The 21,890-nt window shown below is 45.2% G+C and overlaps 1 protein-coding gene across 1 annotated transcript; it reads left to right on the forward strand.

The window, feature by feature from the left end:
* Positions 1 to 795: 795 nt before the first annotated feature.
* On the forward strand, positions 796 to 20,815 carry pkp2 (plakophilin 2; the record flags this gene model as incomplete). Its single annotated transcript, XM_080537989.1, has 12 exons — positions 796 to 1,054; positions 4,992 to 5,811; positions 8,471 to 8,609; positions 9,173 to 9,380; positions 9,567 to 9,744; positions 11,481 to 11,598; positions 11,883 to 12,044; positions 12,614 to 12,790; positions 14,253 to 14,406; positions 15,662 to 15,857; positions 16,380 to 16,467; positions 20,759 to 20,815. 12 exons carry the CDS (start codon positions 796 to 798, stop codon positions 20,813 to 20,815), a joined length of 2,556 nt encoding a protein of 851 aa, XP_080394115.1.
* Positions 20,816 to 21,890: the final 1,075 nt, after the last annotated feature.

Consider the following 21,890-nt stretch of genomic DNA (forward strand, 5'->3'; position numbering starts at 1 on the left):
TTGAGAAACACTCTATTGCAAACTCATACTGTTAAGTTAAAGGTGTCACTGATGTCAACGGTTACAGCTCCCCCTAGTGGCGGTGAGGTCCGGAAACATATTGACAAGGTCTTTAAAAAGTCTTAGAAAGGTATTGAAATGAACCTCCAGATTCCTGTATATACCCTGTATGTCATTTGAAAGGACTTGACAGAGACTGGTGGCTGTGTTGCTGACAGCCAGGCCCTGTGTTAAACACGCTGTGATCACCATGCTAATGTGCAATGAACACATTTAGATTCATGAGCCTAATTCAATAGGGTGTTGGTTTTTAAAAAAGGCACATTCATTGAGACTTCCATGTCACATGGACATGGGTTTCATATGATAATAGCATGATTGAATTGAGGTTATCTTACATGATCATATTTTGCCATCGCGTTGAACATGACACAAGACTAAGCGTTGACTAAGCATCTATTATTTACTTTGACACAAGCATTGCTAATCGAAAGAATCAACCGATATTATTTTTGGTATTTGAGCAGTTCCTTCATTTATTCTATCCTATTCGTTTTTGATATGTGTTATGATATATTCTATGCTATAATATTTGGGCTGTTTTTTTTTATTATCAATTTGGGCGGATTTTGAGCACTGATTGCGCTGGTAAACATCAGACCAATCTGGCAACACTGGCAGCTTGTGCGTTGAAGTCACCTGAAGCCACCTGCGAGGGGACGGGACGGTTTATTTAGACACTTGTCTTTATGAATCTACATGATATATGGACTTACACGTTTGAAAAACAACACCATGGAGGAATCACAGTTTATCAAGTCGGTTTTACCTGCGCAAGACTCCTTCGTAGCCTTACTGGACGCGAATGACACGAGCCTGGCTGTGCCGTGTGAGGACCACCTGGGTCAGTGTGAGGACCACCTGGGCCAGCTCAGCCTGACAAACCGTGGCTCACTGCGGGTCCAGACCCTCTCACACCACCGCGGCTCACTGCGGGTCCAGCAACAAGTGCAGCTCACACTGGCTCGGAAGGGCAGACAGACAACCTCCACTGGTAAATAGCTCTCGCCGTCTTGTTTATATATACGTTTACTGTTTACATCTGTAACATCAACCTCTAATATCAACATCTCACACACACATAGGGGAGGACGGGGTTGGTCGCAGGCCCGTCACTATGGGCGGGCCTCAGGGGGCCAGGCCCCCCCACAGACGTGCTGGTGCCCCCCCAACTGGCAGCCAGATATTAAAAAAAAAAAAAAAAAATATCATATTTTATGTTAAATGAAGACATTAAAATTGAGAAACAATAGTGTGTTTTTCATTTTGTTGGACGGGATTCTAGTGACAACCAATCATTTGAAAGTTGAAAGTTGAAAGTTGCACGTTACGCACGCTGCTGCTCTCGCCATTTCAGTTGTGTGAGGCGAGCACTGAGCAGTTGAGTGAAATCTGCGCTTTTTGATGGATAAAGCTTTTTGAATAAAGATGGATATAAGAAAGTGGATTACCGGTAAATCCTCGAAAGGTGCAGCTGCACCCAACCCCGATGGACATACGTAGCACCAGCATTAGCGACTGTGGGCAGCCTGACACTAGCACCCCGACGGCTACCACTAGTGAGGTAAGTCCTACTAGCCCAACTGTTAGGGCTAGGGCTACTACTAGCCTTGCTAGCCCCCCGATGAAAGTTTTGTTACTTTTCGAGCCACCAAACAGACTGCTACAAAGCGAGAACATGGACCTGTTCACTGCGGTTACTCTTGTGAACAGTGCATCTGAATGCATAAAATCACTGCGCACAGAGGATGAGTTTACTGCGCTCTGGGACCTCTGCTCTCCTCCAGCCTCAGCCACTGACGAGGCTGGTCCCAGCTGTCCAACTAAGAGAAGACGCACAATTAACAAGAGCTTTGGTGCATTTGTAGTTGAAGGAACGGTTGGACAGTCACAGAGGGACACTGGCGAAAAGACAGAGTTCCTGGGAGTGTTTTACAGTGTTATTGATGCTGTGCAAGGAGAGATGGATGCGCGTTTTGGAGAGCGCAGCTGCAAGCTCATTGGTGCGCTGGCTGCTTTAAACCCAGAGGCCGAGGATTTCATGGATCCATCGAAGGTCACTCCTCTCCTAAGATTAGCTCGAACTGAAGTGGTTGAATCTGAATATGCTGTGGCTCGTGGTGGGTTCCTGGTAAAGAAGATGGAGGACACCTCGTTTCCCCCCAAAGATGGACAATGGACAATAGCCAATATTCTCAGTATACATTCCACTCAGCACTCCAGGCCATGCCAACTGTCATCCAAGCTTATACACTCGCCCTAACTTTGGGAGCGTCTACCGCGACTTGTGAAAACTCTTTTTCAACACTTAAAAATGTTTTCTCTGAGCATCGGCGCAGCATGTTGCACAAGCGCAAGGCTCAACTGATTCAGCTTGCCTTCGAAAAGGACCTCACCCACAAGTTCAAGGATGAGTGGAAGGACTTACTGATGAGGAGATTCAGCACTGAAAAACGCCTCCTCCTTCTTTTCTGAGCCGGGTGTGTGTGTGTTTTTTGATTGATTGATTGAAAACTTTATTAGAAGATTTGCAGAAGTAGGTACATGAAAGTACATATTACATACAAGGTCAACTAACAGGATAAAAACCCAAGAAAGCCACTGGCTTATTTCAATTGGGGTCCTTGATTCTCAGGAGTGTGTGTGTGTGTGTGTGTGTGTGTGTGTGTGTGTGTGTGTGTCCGTGTGAGCACACGCCGTGGTGATGTTTTGCTAGTTGTATTCTCGACAGCTTTTTCAACTGGAGAGATGAGCTGTTTGCACGGTTATGCTATATTTAATGTGCTTTGTGTATAACGTGTTCAATGATGAGGATCTGGCTGATCCTATTTGCTGTAGATGGGTGGTTTTAATGTGATGATCACACGATCGGTCGGTCATACTGTATCCCTTTTGGAAGTGCACTGATTGCGTGCCAGTCTCCTAATTTTTGTTACGTAGGCTATCCCTGGCATTTATTTAATTCTTGTTCTTGTACGTGTGCCGGGTTGGTGCCAATTATTGACCTGTGCGCATTGTAATGCACAACTTGGCCTCTCCACGCTATAAAGTAACTTGCATTCAAATAATTTTAGCTTAGGCCTACTCGGGTCGACAACTTAAGGCCTTGTAATAAACCAGCTTCGCCTGTGTTTATTGTTATGTTATTTGCTGCATTCTGATAATTTTAGGTCTAGTCTTCATCGGTAGGCTACGTGTCCAATTTAGCCTCTGCAACCTACTATGCATGTCAGTGTTGCATGACGAATACCATAGCATATTGGATTATATAAAATAGTTAATAATAATTGTGCCCCCCCATGCAGTTCATTGGCCCACCCTAAGACTGGGCCCTGGTGACGGGTCTGGTTGGTCGTCACACTTCTTTTTACTGTTATTTGAATCCCTCACAAACTGTATCCTTTATAGATTCCATTTCCCGTGTAAAGGAAGTCTGAAGTGTCAGGTAGTAATGGAGTGCCCTTACTCTCCTTAAGATGATTCTGTTCAGAAGATGTGGACCGTCAAATACGTGTTGTGCACTTGTGACAACCATCCCCATTGTGGGGTAACATCAACCTCTAATATCAACGTCTCACACACTTACACACATACCTGGATACGCAACAAAACCAAACAGGCCAACCATCTGTTCAATAATAGATAATAGATAAACCACCAGAGATCATTTGTGAAAAGACATGATCACAGGCTGAGCCTCGTTTGGCAAGCATTGATGTCACGTAGGCCCTCGTTATGACTATTATAATGAATGAATACAATTATGTAAATGATATTCAAAAGATATGCTCTTTGACAAATCCAGGTGGGATTTCCTCAGTGTGCCTCCCTTGTATGCTCTTGCTAAAGTGAATGCTCCCCACATGAACAGTAGCCTGTTTGTCTGTGTGTTCATTGGGCATGGAGGTGGTTGTGTAAAGGTCTGGCAATGCTGTACATTTCTATGATATCGTAGTACACATCTTTATTGACCAGATGATCAGCTCTAATGTGCGTGTTCACCTACAGAGAATCCTAACATGTACAACGTGTGTTTCAGGTAGTCTCCAGCTCTCCAGAAACCCAAAAAGCATCACTGATTCTACAGATGGATCCTTATCGAACATGAGGGTAAGGAAGGAACACCCACCCCCCCTATGAAGTGGTTGGTTACATAGGGTTAGGGTTAGGGTTAGGGTTGTAACGTGTGAGCTACAGATGACATTCTAAGGTAGCAGAACCATAGTCATTATGGCAAACCATAAAAGTAGCTACAAGGGTAAAGCTATAATCATTTATGTAATCACCTTGTACTAGGTATCTCATTACAACATCCTCATGTCATGACATTAAATCGTTTATAGCCATGACTAACGTTTACCCGTGACTAATGTTTACCATGACTAATGGTTTCCAAGGAGACAGAAGAAAGGGAAAAGAAGATGTTCTGAACAGAATGGACTAAGTTGTTTATTATATGGCTGTTACCTCGTAGGCCTGTTACAACAGTGGGAGCCTCAGGGCCAAAACTCAGAGGCTAACCAACGGCTACTTCCCCCAGGCTAACCAACAGCTACGTCCCCCAGGCGATTATAGTCTCATGAACAAGCCTACTGCAGACAATTGACTATCATCCCCAAGCACACCCCATGTATACATACTACCTAAACTTTAAGCTCACAGCCACTTTAGTACTTCAACTATCTATTGTATTTACTATTTGTACTGCTAATTGTATCCTGTCTTATTTGTCACTTATGTCCTGTACTGTTGTCACTTTTTTATCTTCAATTATGCCTATTGCCTTTTTTATTTTATTTTACTCTCTTATCCTTGTGTAATGTGACGCAACAATAAAACTTGAAACTTGAAAAACTTGAATATAAAGTGTGACAAGAAATCCTTATTCATCTTTTTTATTTTTTATTTTCTTTAGATACGTTCATCTTCAGGCCAGAATGGAGGAGTGGACTTCTGCAGCCAGTTGAGTTTGAGGGAGAACGTGAGAAGGCCGTCCAGGAGGATAGAGGTGTCTCCTTCCCCCAGCCCGGAGATATCTCGCGGCGGCTTGGCTTACAGGACCCTCCATTTCAGCACCTGTACCCTCCCTGCCCAGCGGGCCCCCAGGGGACGTCTGATGGAACAATGGACCGGGACAGACCTGTCTCGCCACTACGCCCAGTCTGAGGTCCCCCGGTGGCGCACCAGGAAGCACGCCTCTGCTCACACCGCCGCCTCCGGCTGGAGCCGCCCACAGCCTCAGTCGGGAGGCCTGCAGCCCCTTCCTGCTGCGTCCACCTCATTTCATCCAAGTAGCCCAAACTGTGCTCCATATCTGATGGAGGTCCAAAGTAGCCCAAAGTGTACTCCATATCTGATGGAGGAGGTCCAAAGTAGCCCAAACTGTACTCCATATCTGTTGGAGGTCCAAACTAGCCCACAGTGTACTCCATATCTGTTGGAGGTCCAAACTAGCCCACAGTGTACTCCATATCTGATGGAGGAGGTCCAAAGTAGCTCAAACAGGGCTCCATATCTGATGGAGGAGGTCCAAAAGGAATCAACAAGTGTGAGGAGACAAGTAGGATATGGGTCTGGAGCTGCCCCGGGGTCAGACGACCTGGCCTGGCTGGCCCAAGTGAGGAGGGAGGGCCAGGGGTCATGGGGTCAGGGGTCAAGGCCAGCCTCGCTGGTCAGCATGGAGGTGGACATGGGGCAGAAGAGGGAGGCGGCGGAGGTTCAACAGACAGACGCTAAGGAAGCAACGGCACAGTAAGATGTATTATGTGTGTGTGTGTGTGTGTGTGTGTGTGTGTGTGTGTGTGTGTGTGTGTGTGTGTGTGTGTGTGTGTGTGTGTGTGTGTGTGTGTGTGTGTGTGTGTGTGTGTGTGTGTGTGTGTGTGTGTGTGTGTGTGTGTGTGTGTGTGTGTGTGTGTGTGTGTGTGTGTGTGTGTGTGTGTGTGTGTAAGTAAGTAAGTAAGTAAGTAAAGCTTTATTTATACAGCACCTTTCATACAAGAAATGCAGCTCAAAGTGCTTTACAACAGGAATAAGAACATAAAGTGAATATAAAAACATATATAAAAACATATACAAGCATATAATGAATATAAAATCAGGGGAAAACAGTAAAAAGATCAGGTAAAGATAAAATACAATAAAGATACATTTAAAAAAGGGAAACAATGTACAACCTCTGCTCATTAATGTAACTTTCCATATCCCTTTCATCTCCCTACCTTACACAGTCTTTCTGTACTTCACTGGCTTTCCACCAGCACCACTAACACTATTATTTTCAAACAATATTACATAACAACATTGTTTTAGCGCCCCTTGTGAGTGTGTGTGTGTGTGTGTATAGGGTTTATTTTTCTACAAACTTAGACCTTACAAACTAACCTTAACCAAAACTTACTGTGTCATTTAGTTTATTTATTTCCTGAAGACATTTTTTGTTGGAGAGGATGAAGGTGATTCTCGGCTCGCTCTCTCTTTCTCTCTACATTCCATTTCCTGTTCTGTGACGAATCTGAACATAATTGGATGTGTCAGAACAGTTAAAGCATGAGCAGATAGGCTAAAATGAGTTAATGTCCATGTTGATTGGTAATCCAGTGTTCTTGGGTTTCTTGGAAAGGTTCTTATGAAGACAGTTTTCCATGTTCAGTGTTTTGACATTAGAGAAGCTGGTTTACCCTGAATCACAAATGGACTCTAGCACCTACGGTCAGGGCACCTGTGGTGGAGAGGATTGGGTAGGTGTATACAATTCGGTTGTTTAGTCGTGACGTGTTTCCGGGTCCAAAGTTGGCTGAGGCGCTCTCTTCAAAATGCCTCAGTAATAATAATAATTATTCATTATATTTGTATAGCGCTTTTCCGAGGCTCAAAGACCCTGACAATATGGGAAAAACGGGAAAGTGCTGTGTCCCTTGTTGTATGAATAGATCCCAGTCTAAAAAACTATTGAACTGTCATTCTACCGCTGTAGTACACTGCTACTATGGTGCAGGGAATTTCTGGTTTGGACCCGGAAATTGCTAAACGTCACGTTTGACGTCAGACTTAACAACCGAATTGGTGTACACACCATGCTGCCACGACCCAACAGCTCTGCATGTACATTGAAATCCAATGGGCTCGTTCCCACACAGGGCCGAGGCCGGACACAGGTGTGTCGGCTAGCTCAGGGTTAGATGACAGCTCAGGTAGGGGTTAGCAGGTGTATAGGCTAGCTCAGGGTTAGATAACAGCACCCAGGTAGGTGGTAGCAGGTGTGTAGGCTAGCTCAGGGTTAGATGACAGCAGGTAGGTGGTAGCAGGTGTGTAGGCTAGCTCAGGGTTAGATGACAGCTCAGGTAGGGGTTAGCAGGTGTATAGGCTAGCTCAGGGTTAGATAACAGCACCCAGGTAGGTGGTAGCAGGTGTGTAGGCTAGCTCAGGGTTAGATAACAGCACCCAGGTAGGTGGTAGCAGGTGTGTAGGCTAGCTCAGGGTTAGATGACAGCAGGTAGGTAGGTGTTAGCAGGTGTATAGGCTAGCTCAGGGTTAGATGACAGCAGGTAGGTAGGTGTTAGCAGGTGTGTAGGCTAGCTCAGGGTTAGATGACAGCAGGTAGGTGGTAGCAGGTGTGTACGCTAGCTCAGGGTTAGATGACAGCAGGTAGGTGGTAGCAGGTGTGTAGGCTAGCTCAGGGTTAGATGACAGCACCCAGGTAGGTGATTCCTCACACATGTTTAAGTGGGTATATGGAAATCCTTGGCCTTTCCTAGTGGGTATACGGCGTAGTCCTGCGTATCACCTAGACTACACCACTGTTTGTGACCCAGCAACTGGCGAAACTTATTTGGGGTGCAAACCTCAGGCCGGAGTTTGCCACGAAGCAAAGTTCCAACTCTCACCCACTGGTCCCCCACATGTCGACCAAACGTGGCCCAGTAACTACAGGAACATACAACCAGATGACCACATCCCAGAGCACCCGGCCACACGTCCCACCACAGGACCAGATCTGGCCCACAGCCTGCTGACTGGGGAACCTTCCCAGATCTACACCAGTATTAGGGGTTGTTTGGGAATCAGGGTGAAACTCTTAGGATTGATCATGGGGCGGCTGTGGCGCAGGAGGTAGAGCCGCCGTCTAATGATCGCAAGGTCGGCAGATCGGCGGTTCGAGCCCCGGCTGGCCACATATCGAAGTGTCCTTGGGCAAGACACTGAACCCCAAATTGCTCCCAATGAGCGGGCCGGCGCCCTGCATGGTAGCTTGCCGCCATTGGTGTGTGAATGTGTGTGTGAATGGGTGAATGAGAGGCCGTTGTAAAGCGCTTTGGATAAAGGGGCTATATAAGTGCAGTCCATTTATCAAGGAGGTGTGTGTTCCATAGACAGGAAAAATGCCTCTTTAATTGCGTCCTATCATAAACAGGAAGCCGGTGAGAAAGAAGCCTGCGCTGACGATGGAGAGGGCCGTCCATCTCCTGACCCAGGACAACGAGGACTCACAGATCTCTGCTGCTGGCTTCATTCAGAACCAATGTTTCAACAGTGCTGAAGCTAAAAAGATGGTAGGTGTGGCCCACCACTGTCTCCAACAGAGCTGTTACTCTGCTGTTTTCACAGCTATCAGCCAATCATGTAGTCGTGTATTTGATGGTCTATTGAGCATCGTGTCAACTTATTTGAGTACATGATTCTTAAAGACTCGGAATGTATTTCTAGTTCGACATACTGTACATACATGCTGGTAACTCTTGAATAACATCGTTCGGAGATTCACTTGAGAATTTGTCAGGCTCCGCCGCTCCTCCTGAGACCCCCCAGCACTGCGTCTCCTGAGACATCCGCTTTCCCCTTTACTGCGTCCCCTATGACTTCTACTGCCCCCCTTGTACTGTTTCTCTGTTCTCCAGTGTCTATATATATTTTTTTTTAAACGTTTCCTTCTATCACTGAGACTGCCAATGGCCCCTGGCCTGAGCTGGATTACTCTTCCTGATACGACTGGTGGATTGATGATTCACTTGCTTGGTCAAATGTATTGATTGTAAGTCGCTTTGGAATAAGGCGTCTGCTAAATGCCAAAAATCCCCCCCCCCCAAAAAGTAAAATGTCTGGTTCTATCCCCCAGGTGTTTTACCTGCATGGGATTCCAAAGCTCCTCAGACTGCTGCAGAGTGACAGTGAAGAAGTGCAGCGGGTCGCGGCAGGGGCGTTGCGCAACGTCATCTTCGAGAGCGGCGAGAACAAGATGGAGGTGAAGGACAACGAAGGCGTGCCGGCCATACTACACCTGCTGAAGACGAGCTGCGACGTGGAGACCCGCCGGCAGCTAACTGGTGAGCTACAGAGGCACGTCCGGAAGAGACAGAAACATCTCACATCTAGCTGATGTCATGGAAATGTCACAGGAAAGGCTCTTTGTCGAGTGTGTGTGTGTGTGTGTTTTTTCGCTGGAAGAAGTACCAATAGTACCCTGTTCCCTGACCAAACCTCTCCTATCCCTCCTCCTCTTCCATGCCCAGGGCTGCTGTGGAACCTGTCCTCCCATGACCTGCTGAAGGAGCATCTCACCATGAAGGCTCTGCCCGTCCTCACCCGCCAGGTGCTGGTGCCCGGCTCAGGCCTCTCTGAGGGGGAGAACCCTAAAGACGAGCTCCTGGCCGACCCAGACATCTTCTTCAACGCCACAGGCTGTCTGCGGTAGGTGGTCTGGATGCAGGCTAGTTTGTTAGTTAGTTTGTTTGTTAGTTTGTTAGTTTGTTAGTTTTTGTTTAAGCTGACTGAGAAAACATGATCCTTTTACAGCAGCTACCTGATGAAGTGATGAGTTTTGGAGAAATCAGGGAGAACCTGCTTAAGGTGGTTGGACTAGGGAACATGATGCAGTTTACAGATATAAAATGGTCGTTCAAAATACAATTGAGAGTTCACATTAATAATAATAATAATAATAATAATAATAATAATAATAATAATAATAATAATAATGATGATAATAATCATAATAAGCTTTATTTTTATAGCACCTTTCATACACGTGCAGATTAAAAATCGGGAATCATATTTATTAAACTATGGACATTAAACTATGGACATTACACTATGAACATTAAACTATGGACATTAAACTATGGATATTAAACTATGGATATTAAACTATGGATATTAAACTATGGATATTAAACTATGGACATTAAACTATGGACATTAAACTATAAACATTAAACTCTGGACATTAAACTATGAACATTAAACTATGGACATTAAACTCTGGACATTAAACTATGGACATTAAACTATGGACATTAAACTCTCGACATTAAACTATGAACATTAAACTCTGGACATTAAACTATGGATATTAAACTATGGATATTAAACTATGGATATTAAACTATGGATATTAAACTATGGACATTAAACTATGGACATTACACTATGAACATTAAACTATGGACATTAAACTATGGACATTAAACTATGGACATTACACTATGAACATTAAACTATGGACATTAAACTCTGGACATTAAACTCTGGACATTAAACTATGGACATTAAACTCTGGACATTAAACTATGGACATTACACTATGAACATTAAACTATGGACATTAAACTCTGGACATTAAAAGCGACAAGACGCTTGCTCACATTTTGAGTCATTTGTGATGTATAAAGGGAAACCAGCGTGGGACCCTTTTCACGTGAATCCTCTGCACAGTTTTATAAATGAGGCCCCTGGTCATGTAGTTTTACTCAAACAGACACATTTGTAAACATGTTCAGGAGGACTAGCCATCTCATGTAGTTTTACTTTTTATTAAATCATACAAGCTTCCAAATGTGTTCAAACAGTCAGGATGATACAGACCCATGTAAATAACCTTCCTTTAATTGAAATATGACTAGTTTCGGTTTCAATGATGGATTGGAGAAAATATTGCCTACTCACACTCTCTCTGTAGATGGTAGGGGTGTTGCTGTACAGCTCTACTGGGCTACAGACCAGGTCCCCATCGATCTGATTCACTTGCCAGCAATCTCCCACCACGGTGTTACTTCTCATGATGCCTTGTCAGTGACATCCTATATCCTCCATGACATCCTCACTTATAGGGCTTTCACACCGCCAAGGAACCGTTCCTGTTCGCGTTCGCGGACAAACCCACGTTATGATGTACTTGAACCTCTTGTCATGTAGATTAGAAGAGTCGCTCTATAACAGGGACTTGATTGCCTCACCCACGATTATCCAATCATATAAAGTTTTTAATTTCCCTTTGTAAACGCAGTCGGTAGTTTATTACAGTCTTCTACAGTATGCTGTTTATTGTAAGGCCTCTAAAGTTAGATATCCATTCAGTATAACATACTGTATAACATGCAGCTTGTTTTTGTGGCACCAAAGTGATGAAAAGCTGTTTTTGTCCCCAGTAACCTGAGCTCAGCGGGCCCAGACGGCCGTAAAGCGATGCGGGAGTGTGAGAACCTGATTGACTCTCTGGTGTACTACATCCGCGGGACCATCGCCGACTACAAGTCAGATGACATGGTACTGTTCCACCTGTGGGGTGTAGACATGGAACTGTGTTTTAACAAGGCTGTCGTTCTCACTCGGGAACACCTAGCTAGTTTGAAAAGTTATGTGAGGAAAATGTGTGACTCACTTCCCATCCAATAAACACCTTTAAATGTCATACCCAAATCATCTAATCAGCTCAATAACTCAATAACTCCAATGACCTTTGATGGTCTGATTTGTCTGGGCTGTGAAACTGCAGTGTCACCATGTGTACATACAGTAGTGCCTGGATGTGACGTTCATTTCTTCCCCAGTCCACAGAGAACTGCGTGTGCATCCTGCACAACCTCTCCTACCAGATAGAGGCGGAGCTTCCACAGAAGTACGCCAACGAGCTCTACGAGTCTCGCCAGCAGCTGGCGCCCAAGGCCAAGACGCCGGGCTGCTTCGGCTCACGCAGTGTCAAGATCACCCAGGTAGGCTCCCAGATGGGTTTCTTGTTCAGCTAGACCAGCGATTCCCAACCTATGGGCCGCGGCCCTCTGGTGGGTCGCGAGGGTACTGCAAGTGGGCAAAAAAAAATCTAATATTGAATTTTGTTTTTGTTTTTTACAAAAACGTTTTAATTTAAAAAAAAAGAATTCATGGTACTGTATTTTTTTCTTTAAAACCTTAAGAAAATGCATCATCAGTGTGCTACTACTAGGCCTACTGCACTGTATGTATGATGACTGTATGATGATGCATATGAAATATCCAATACGAATAAGAGAATAATGATGACACACCTATGACGCTGCCCCGCTGTCCGTGGCGCTGAAGGCCTCTGTTCTCCAGCCGGGGCCCGGGGATCCACAGCACACAGAGACGTTACGCTCAGTGAATCCCTCAGACAGTAGTTGAACTGGGCTTCAACATTGTGAATGATTGTTTTTGTTAGGCCTAGTAAAACAGCAAGGTAAAGTACCGCAAAAGTACAGCAGGGATGTAAGAGAGAAATGAAATGCTTCCTGTTTTCCTGTTTTGTTCATTGGTTGGGTCCCAGCTCCTGGAGAAACAGTGCCCTCTGCTGGAGGAGAAAGGGAACCCCTGTGGGGTGGAGTGGCTGTGGAGCGCCATCACCGTACGCATGTACCTGTCTCTGATCGCCCGCTGTGTCCGCCACTTCACCCAGGAGGCCGCGGTGGGCGCCCTGCAGAACATCACCGCTGGGAACGGAGTGGTAAGACTCTGGGGATTCTGGGTACATTCCTGCCAATGTCATCCGTGTGGGCGGCTGTGGCGCAGTAGGGAGAGCCGGCGTCTAACGATCGCAAGGTCGGCAGATCAGCGGTTCGAGCCCCGGGTGGCCACATGTCGAAGTGTCCTTGGGCAAGACACTGAACCCCAAATTGCTCCCAGTGAGCGGGGCCGGCCGGCGCCTTGCATGGCAGCTTGCCGCCATCGGTGTGTGAATGTGTGTGTGATTGGGTGAATGAGAGGCCGTTGTAAAGCGCTTTGGATAAAGGCGCTATGTAAGTCAGTCCATTTACCATTTAATCCTTCTGTCAGTTAATCAGATATGGGTTTAATAATCATGAGTAATCCTATCTGAAGGCTTTTTGCAGCTTTCATAAGCCACACAGGTCCTTCACAAATCATTGATAAACACGTCATGCTATATACAGGGCAGGCTATATACAGGGCAGGCTATATACAGGGCAGGCTATATACAGCTATATACAGAGTTCTGCAACATAATGCGACACCCTCCGTATTGTAAGAATATGCTTCATAATGATGTTCATTGTCTAAGTGTTTATGAAGGCTTTTCAGTTTGTAAAGCGTATTTGAGTGTCTAGAAAAACGTTATAAGTCTAATGTATTATTATTATTATTATTATTATTATTATTAAAAGTGGTAATTTGTCTAAAGTCATTCCCCATCATAATACTTTGTATAGTGGGGTGGCTAGATGCCACATTCTGAAGACATTTTGCCTTTTGTGATAAAAGCACCATATTTTACACAGAGCAAAAGCTGGTCTTAAGGAGCATTTGTAGCTATAGGGCCATCACAGTTTGGTCTTCTACCCTGGCGGCTAATATCTCGTTTTGAGGCCGTTTCTGAACGACCATACTGGAATAGGTGAATGGTGCAGTAAGAACAGTCATGGTTTATAATGCGTGTAGGAGTGTAGAGAATACAAACATACAACAACAACAAAAATGAATCTATACTTTCATAATCTGGAAAAAACTGAAAAATGACCTTACCCTACTTGAGGACTTTTTTCACCAGACCCTGTCACATGTTGTTTTGTCTTGGGGCTTGACTTCACAGTGGTTGTGTATTGAATGGCATTGTAAAAATGCCGGTTGAGAGAGGACACTGGCGTTGCTTGTTCGCCGCTTCTCCGCCCGAAATCTAGGTGTACTTGCAGTATACAGAGCAGATTATCCTACAAAGACACTTAAGATTTAGATTTAGTCATCTACAAATTAATTAGACCCCTATACTTTCTTTTATTTATCTTTTGTTTCTTTTTATTATTACTACTCAATCTTTTCAGTTTGTAAAGCGTCTTTGAGTGTCTAGAAAAGCTATATAAGTACATAATATGTATTATTATTATTATTATTATTATTATTATTATTATTATTATTATATCAGTTCATTAGGTATTGTATGTTGGCTTGGCCAGGTGTCACATGCGATTGCGAACACAATTGTCCAACGGGAGAACGGGCTCCTCCAGGTCCGGAAGATTCTGCAGGAGGGAGAGAGGGACGTGAAGAGGACCGCTGTGTCCCTGCTGAGGAACGTCTCACGCTACAAAGAGCTGCACAGCGAGATCGGTAAGCTGAGCAATGAGCATAGTAGAACAACTACTGCAACTTTGTACTTATTTCGTACTCATACTTCTACATTTACAAGAATTTCAGTCTTTTAGCTCCTACTCAAACACGCTGCCTCAGCGATGTCTATGCAGTGTTAGTGTTTACAAACTGCTTGACACTTCTTATTTCAAAAACAGAAAAACAAGAAGCATCTTGTGTCTTGAGGGTCTCTATAGCATTAAAGAGGAATTAATGACATTGGAGTTTTCCCCTCAAATATGTCACACCACAATCCCCTGAAAGGTAACACTTTATTTGAAGTCCTAGCTTTACATGTCGACAAAAGCACCGAAGCGTCTGTGAGCGCATGAAGTAAACAAAACATCTCGTCGGTCTCACATCTCTCAGTCCAGTGTGTTTCTAAAGTGTTCCCTTCTTCCTCTAGTCAGACACATACCTGCCTGTGTTCCTCCTTCTCTAGTCAGACACATACCTGCCTGTGTTCCTCCTTCTCTAGTCAGACTCATACCTGCCTGTGTTCCTCCTTCTCTAGTCAGACACATACCTGCCTGTGTTCCTCCTTCTCTAGTCAGACACATACCTGCCTGTGTTCCTCCTTCTCTAGTCAGACACATACCTGCCTGTGTTCCTCCTTCTCTAGTCAGACACATACCTGCCTGTGTTCCTCCTTCTCTAGTCAGACTCATACCTGCCTGTGTTCCTCCTTCTCTAGTCAGACACATACCTGCCTGTGTTCCTCCTTCTCTAGTCAGACACATACCTGCCTGTGTTCCTCCTTCTCTAGTCAGACACATACCTGCCTGTGTTCCTCCTTCTCTAGTCAGACACATACCTGCCTGTGTTCCTCCTTCTCTAGTCAGACTCATACCTGCCTGTGTTCCTCCTTCTCTAGTCAGACACATACCTGCCTGTGTTCCTCCTTCTCTAGTCAGACACATACCTGCCTGTGTTCCTCCTTCTCTAGTCAGACTCATACCTGCCTGTGTTCCTCCTTCTCTAGTCAGACTCATACCTGCCTGTGTTCCTCCTTCTCTAGTCAGACACATACCTGCCTGTGTTCCTCCTTCTCTAGTCAGACTCATACCTGCCTGTGTTCCTCCTTCTCTAGTCAGACACATACCTGCCTGTGTTCCTCCTTCTCTAGTCAGACACATACCTGCCTGTGTTCCTCCTTCTCTAGTCAGACTCATACCTGCCTGTGTTCCTCCTTCTCTAGTCAGACACATACCTGCCTGTGTTCCTCCTTCTCTAGTCAGACTCCTGCTTCCCGAGCTGGTGGCCTCTCTGTCTAGCTGCTCTGACGCGGGCTCCGCCCTGCCCTCCGAGGTGATGGTGTCCCTCTGCCACATCCTGATCAACGTCAGCCAGGCCGAGGTGCAGCACGTCCGGGCCATCGTCAACCACGGCGCCCTGCCCAAGGTCATCAACATCAGCGCCATGGACAACGGGTCAGTCTTTTAACACTAGAACGGCCATGAGATGGGGGATTTCTTCTAATTAGGTCTAAAGAATGAGGTGCTAGGTCTTCAAAATGAGATTAGCTTGTCCTGCAAGGAAGCTTTTGTGCACTTTGTTCTCTTCACGTTGAAGTGACTTTCTACAGTTAAGTGTTCATGTTAATACATTTACTTTTGAGTAATTATGGGAATTATTTATTTTATATTAATTATCCTTCAGACTTTTTTTGTCTGTATGGCAGTGAAATCCCTAATGTCATCACCTCAAGGATGACAAAAAGCTATGATACAGTGGCTAAAATAGTCTAAAATGATATTCAAAGAGGTCTAAAAAAGCTATTAAATTTGACTTGTTGAAACTTGTAGGAACCCTGTATATAAATAAAACTTGACTTACTTACTTACTGACTTACTTCAAAGAGCAGAGCTCACCCTCAGGTCAATAAGCTGAGTGTGAACTGATATTGACCCCCAGCTCAGCTTGTCCTCTGTGTGTGTTCTGGTGTTCCTCAGGTACGGGCCCACCCGGGCGGGTCAGGCAGCCTGCTGTCTGCTGCACAGCCTGTGGAGCCACACAGAGCTCCGCGCTGCCTACAGGAAGGTGAGCACCCTACACCCTGCACACTACCTAGCACCCTACACCCTACACACTACACACTACCTAGCACCCTACACACTACACACTACCTAGCACCCTACACCCTACACACTACACACTACCTAGCACCCTACACACTATACACTATACACTACCTAGCACCCTACACCATACACACTACCTAGCACCCTACACACTACACACTACACACTATACACTACCTAGCACCCTACACACTACACACTACCTAGCACCCTACACCCTACACACTACACACTACCTAGCACCCTACACACTACACACTACCTAGCACCCTACACACTATACACTATACACTACCTAGCACCCTACACCCTGCACACTACCTAGCACCCTACACACTACACACTATACACTACCTAGCACCCTAAACCATACACACTACCTAGCACCCTACACACTACACACTACACACTATACACTACCTAGCACCCTACACACTATACACTACCTAGCACCCTACACCCTACACCCTGCACACTACCTAGCACCCTACACACTATACACTACCTAGCACCCTACACACTACACACTATACACTACCTAGCACCCTACACACTATACACTACCTAGCACCCTACACACTATACACTACCTAGCACCCTACACACTACACACTACCTAGCACCCTACACACTACACACTACCTAGCACCCTACACACTACACACTATACACTACCTAGCACCCTACACACTATACACTACCTAGCACCCTACACACTACACACTATACACTACCTAGCACCCTACACACTACACACTACACACTACCTAGCACCCTACACACTATACACTACCTAGCACCCTACACACTACACACTATACACTACCTAGCACCCTACACACTACACACTATACACTACCTAGCACCCTACACACTATACACTACCTAGCACCCTACACACTATACACTACCTAGCACCCTACACACTACACACTACCTAGCACCCTACACACTATACACTATACACTACCTAGCACCCTACACCCTGCACACTACCTAGCACCCTACACATTATACACTATACACTACCTAGCACCCTACACACTACACACTACCTAGCACCCTACACACTACACACTACACACTACCTAGCACCCTACACCCTACACACTACCTAGCACCCTACACACTATACACTATACACTACCTAGCACCCTACACACTACACACTATACACTACCTAGCACCCTACACACTACACACTACCTAGCACCCTACACACTACACACTACCTAGCACCATACACCATACACACTACCTAGCACCCTACACACTATACACTATACACTACCTAGCACCCTACACACTACACACTACCTAGCACCCTACACACTACACACTACCTAGCACCCTACACACTACACACTATACACTACCTAGCACCCTACACACTACACACTACCTAGCACCCTACACATTATACACTATACACTACCTAGCACCCTACACACTACACACTATACACTACCTAGCACCCTACACACTACACACTACCTAGCACCCTACACACTACACACTACCTAGCACCCTACACCATACACACTACACACTACCTAGCACCCTGCACCCTACACACTACCTAGCACCCTACACACTACACACTACCTAGCACCCTACACACTACACACTACCTAGCACCCTACACACTACACACTACACACTACCTAGCACCCTACACACTACACACTACCTAGCACCCTACACACTACACACTACCTAGCACCATACACACTACACACTACCTAGCACCCTACACACTACACACTACCTAGCACCCTACACCATACACACTACACACTACCTAGCACCATACACACTACACACTACCTAGCACCCTACACACTACACACTACACACTACCTAGCACCATACACACTACACACTACCTAGCACCCTGCACCCTACACACTACACACTACCTAGCACCCTACACACTACACACTACCTAGCACCCTACACACTACACACTACCTAGCACCCTACACACTACACACTACCTAGCACCCTACACACTACACACTACCTAGCACCCTGCACCCTACACACTACACACTACCTAGCACCCTACACACTACACACTACCTAGCACCATACACACTACACACTACCTAGCACCCTACACACTACACACTACCTAGCACCCTACACACTACACACTACACACTACCTAGCACCCTACACACTACACACTACCTAGCACCCTACACACTACACACTACCTAGCACCATACACACTACACACTACCTAGCACCCTACACACTACACACTACCTAGCACCCTACACACTACACACTACCTAGCACCCTACACACTACACACTACCTAGCACCCTACACACTATACTCTACCTAGCACCCTACACACTACACACTACACACTACCTAGCACCCTACACACTACACACTACCTAGCACCCTACACCCTACACACTACACACTACCTAGCACCCTACACCCTACACACTACACACTACCTAGCACCCTACACACTATACTCTACCTAGCACCCTACACACTACACACTACCTAGCACCCTACACACTACACACTACCTAGCACCCTACACACTATACACTACCTAGCACCCTACACCCTACACACTATACACTACCTAGCACTAGGGATGCACGATATTATCGGCCCGATATTGGGAAATTCATGTTATTAAATATGTATCGGTTTTATTAAATTTTAGCCGATATAGAGCCGATAATATGAAGCCGGAAATATTTCCGGTTCAGGTTGTCGCGCTCATGATGCTGCGCCTGCGTACAGCCACGCAGTGTAGAGACGAGAGCGAAACATGGCTTCCCCGGTGTGGACATTTTTCTGAGTTTCTGAGGCAGATAGTGCGTTTGCAATTTGCAATACATGTTCGGCAAAAGTTCGGAGAGGAGGGCAAAGGTCTACGAGTTACAACACAACGAATCTCATAAGTCACCTGAAGATTCACCATTGCAAGCACGCTGTATGGAAGGAATATGATTTTGGCATTGAATACTGCGATGAGGGAACGAAAACAGTTAACAGAAACGCGTGTCGCAGAAATGCTTCACGCGTGTCGTATATCACATAATATGCGCACAATGCATATATGGGCTACACCACTCGCATACGTGAAACCGCTATAAATAGCTCTCTTAATATGTTTACTTTGAGGAATTCGGTTGTTAAGTCTGACGTCAAACGTGACGTTTAGCAATTTCCGGGTCCAAACCAGAAATTCCCTGCACCATAATACCAGTGTACTACAGCGGTAGAATGACAGTTCAATCGTTTTTTATCATCATTTGTCAGCGTCTTTGAGCCTCGGAAAAGCGCTATATAAATATAATGAATTATTATTATTACTGAGGCATTTCGAAGAGAGCGCCTCAGCCAACGTTGGACCCGGAAACACGTTACGACGTAACAACCAAATTGATTCATTGTTATTGTTGTCCGGAGGTAATCGGCTATCGGTTTACATGGCTTGTAAATATACTTTAGTTTTAGGACGTGTTCAAAAGCAAGGACTGTGTGATCATCTAATTATGTGTAGTTATGTGTTTTTAGCATGTTGATGTTCTATCAGCATGTTGTGATGTTATTAAAATACAGTTGAAACTTTCGTAGTGCTGTGCTTTGTTAGCCGCTAGCTGTTAGCAGCATTTATTTCCGGTTTCCTGGATGACAGCCTTTCTTACCTTCAGGTGTGCATGAACTACAGGTTATCAAATGTGAAATTATATCTGTTCTCATATCGGTTATCATATCGGTTATCGGCCACGAGAAGCGGGTAAACATCGGTTATCGGTATCGGTTGGAAAAAATGGGATTGAACCCTAATACTGGGAAGCAACAGGCAGGCTGCGATGTTTTGCTTTTCAATCAAAACATCAGAACATGGTATACTTAGTATCAGAGCATCATTTTATTAGGCCTACAACTTTCCAGGCTAATTTCGATTCTATTTAGATTAATTTAAGCCATAATCTAAATGGAATGTTTTCATTTTGAGCACCGTGGGAAATGGGATTTAACCCTTATACTGGGAAGTATCTGGAGAACAATCTGATCACAGTTCAACTGTGAGACAAGAAGGCCGTCCAACTCCTCGGCAAATGCCGTTATCTTCGCTCTCCATTCTGTCGGAACTAAATGGTTTTGTGGTTGAAGCCTTATTTTGGTGAATGACTTACCTTCTCAATAATGACAAAGATTTACTCACAACGGTTGATCAAGTTGTTCTCCTGTCTTGTCTTTGCTAGGCTGGATACAGGAAAGCAGACTTTGTCAACAGCAGGACAACAAAGGCTGCCAGCTAACGACGGGAGAACCGGACGAGAGACTTCATCTTGAAAGCTTAAGTTACTGACAATGCACTGCACTGTCACGAGGCAAGAACAGCATCTTTGTGTGCTCTATGAAGAGTAAACGGTTGACTGTTGGTTTCTCAGAAAAAAAGCCAACATATTTTTCTGTTAGTTTCTTCTTGAAGAAATAGTTGCTTGACTTTTGCTGATTTGTAACAAATTCTGTCACTGCCCACTCTAGTGTCTCATTCTCTTGTCTTTTTAATGTTCTTTGCACAGTGGTGTATTGAAGAAACACCGAAAATACAAAATATAATAATTTTACACACGTTACATTTTGAATTTCCATTCCTTTTTTTTTTTTTAAAGCTGTTTCTAGAAGGTTATGGTATAGGTCCCAGTCTTGACGTCAGAAATTGGCTTCTTTTGAACAGCCAATCATCTTTACGCCCAAACAAGAGCGTACCGTCTTAGAGTAGGGCCACCCTGGCTACCTTTACCTTAGAGTAGGGCCACCCTGGCTACCTTTACCTTAGAGTAGGGCCACCCTGGCTACCTTTACCTTAGAGTAGGGCCACCCTGGCTACCTTTACCTTAGAGTAGGGCCACCCTGGCTACCTTTACCTTAGAGTAGGGCCACCCTGGCTACCTTTACCTTAGAGTAGGGCCACCCTGGCTACCTTTACCTTAGAGTAGGGCCACCCTGGCTACCTTTACCTTAGAGTAGGGCCACCCTGGCTACCTTTACCTTAGAGTAGGGCCACCCTGGCTACCTTTACCTTAGAGTAGGGCTGTCAGGGAAAAACCTTCCGCTGGGCAAAAGCTACCGGGGGTGCGGCCTAACGCGTCACGACCAGCTGGCACGCGCACGCGTCACGACCAGCTGGCGAGTGTTTTTGAAACCTCCGTTTTGGCCGCCATTAGCGAAAAGCTTTAATTTGCCTCTACAAGTGTTAATATGTCATTTTATGAAGTTTTAATATGTTTTCAGGCGAGAAAGTAACCATATATATTCACAAAATGTATCCGGTTTATCAAAATAACCCGTTTATATAAAGAAAGAAACGGAGGTCTGATCAGCAGATCA

Source organism: Nansenia antarctica (assembly GCF_963989245.1).
Source record: "Nansenia antarctica genome assembly, chromosome: 8".
Taxonomy (NCBI): Eukaryota; Metazoa; Chordata; class Actinopteri; order Argentiniformes; family Microstomatidae; genus Nansenia; species Nansenia antarctica.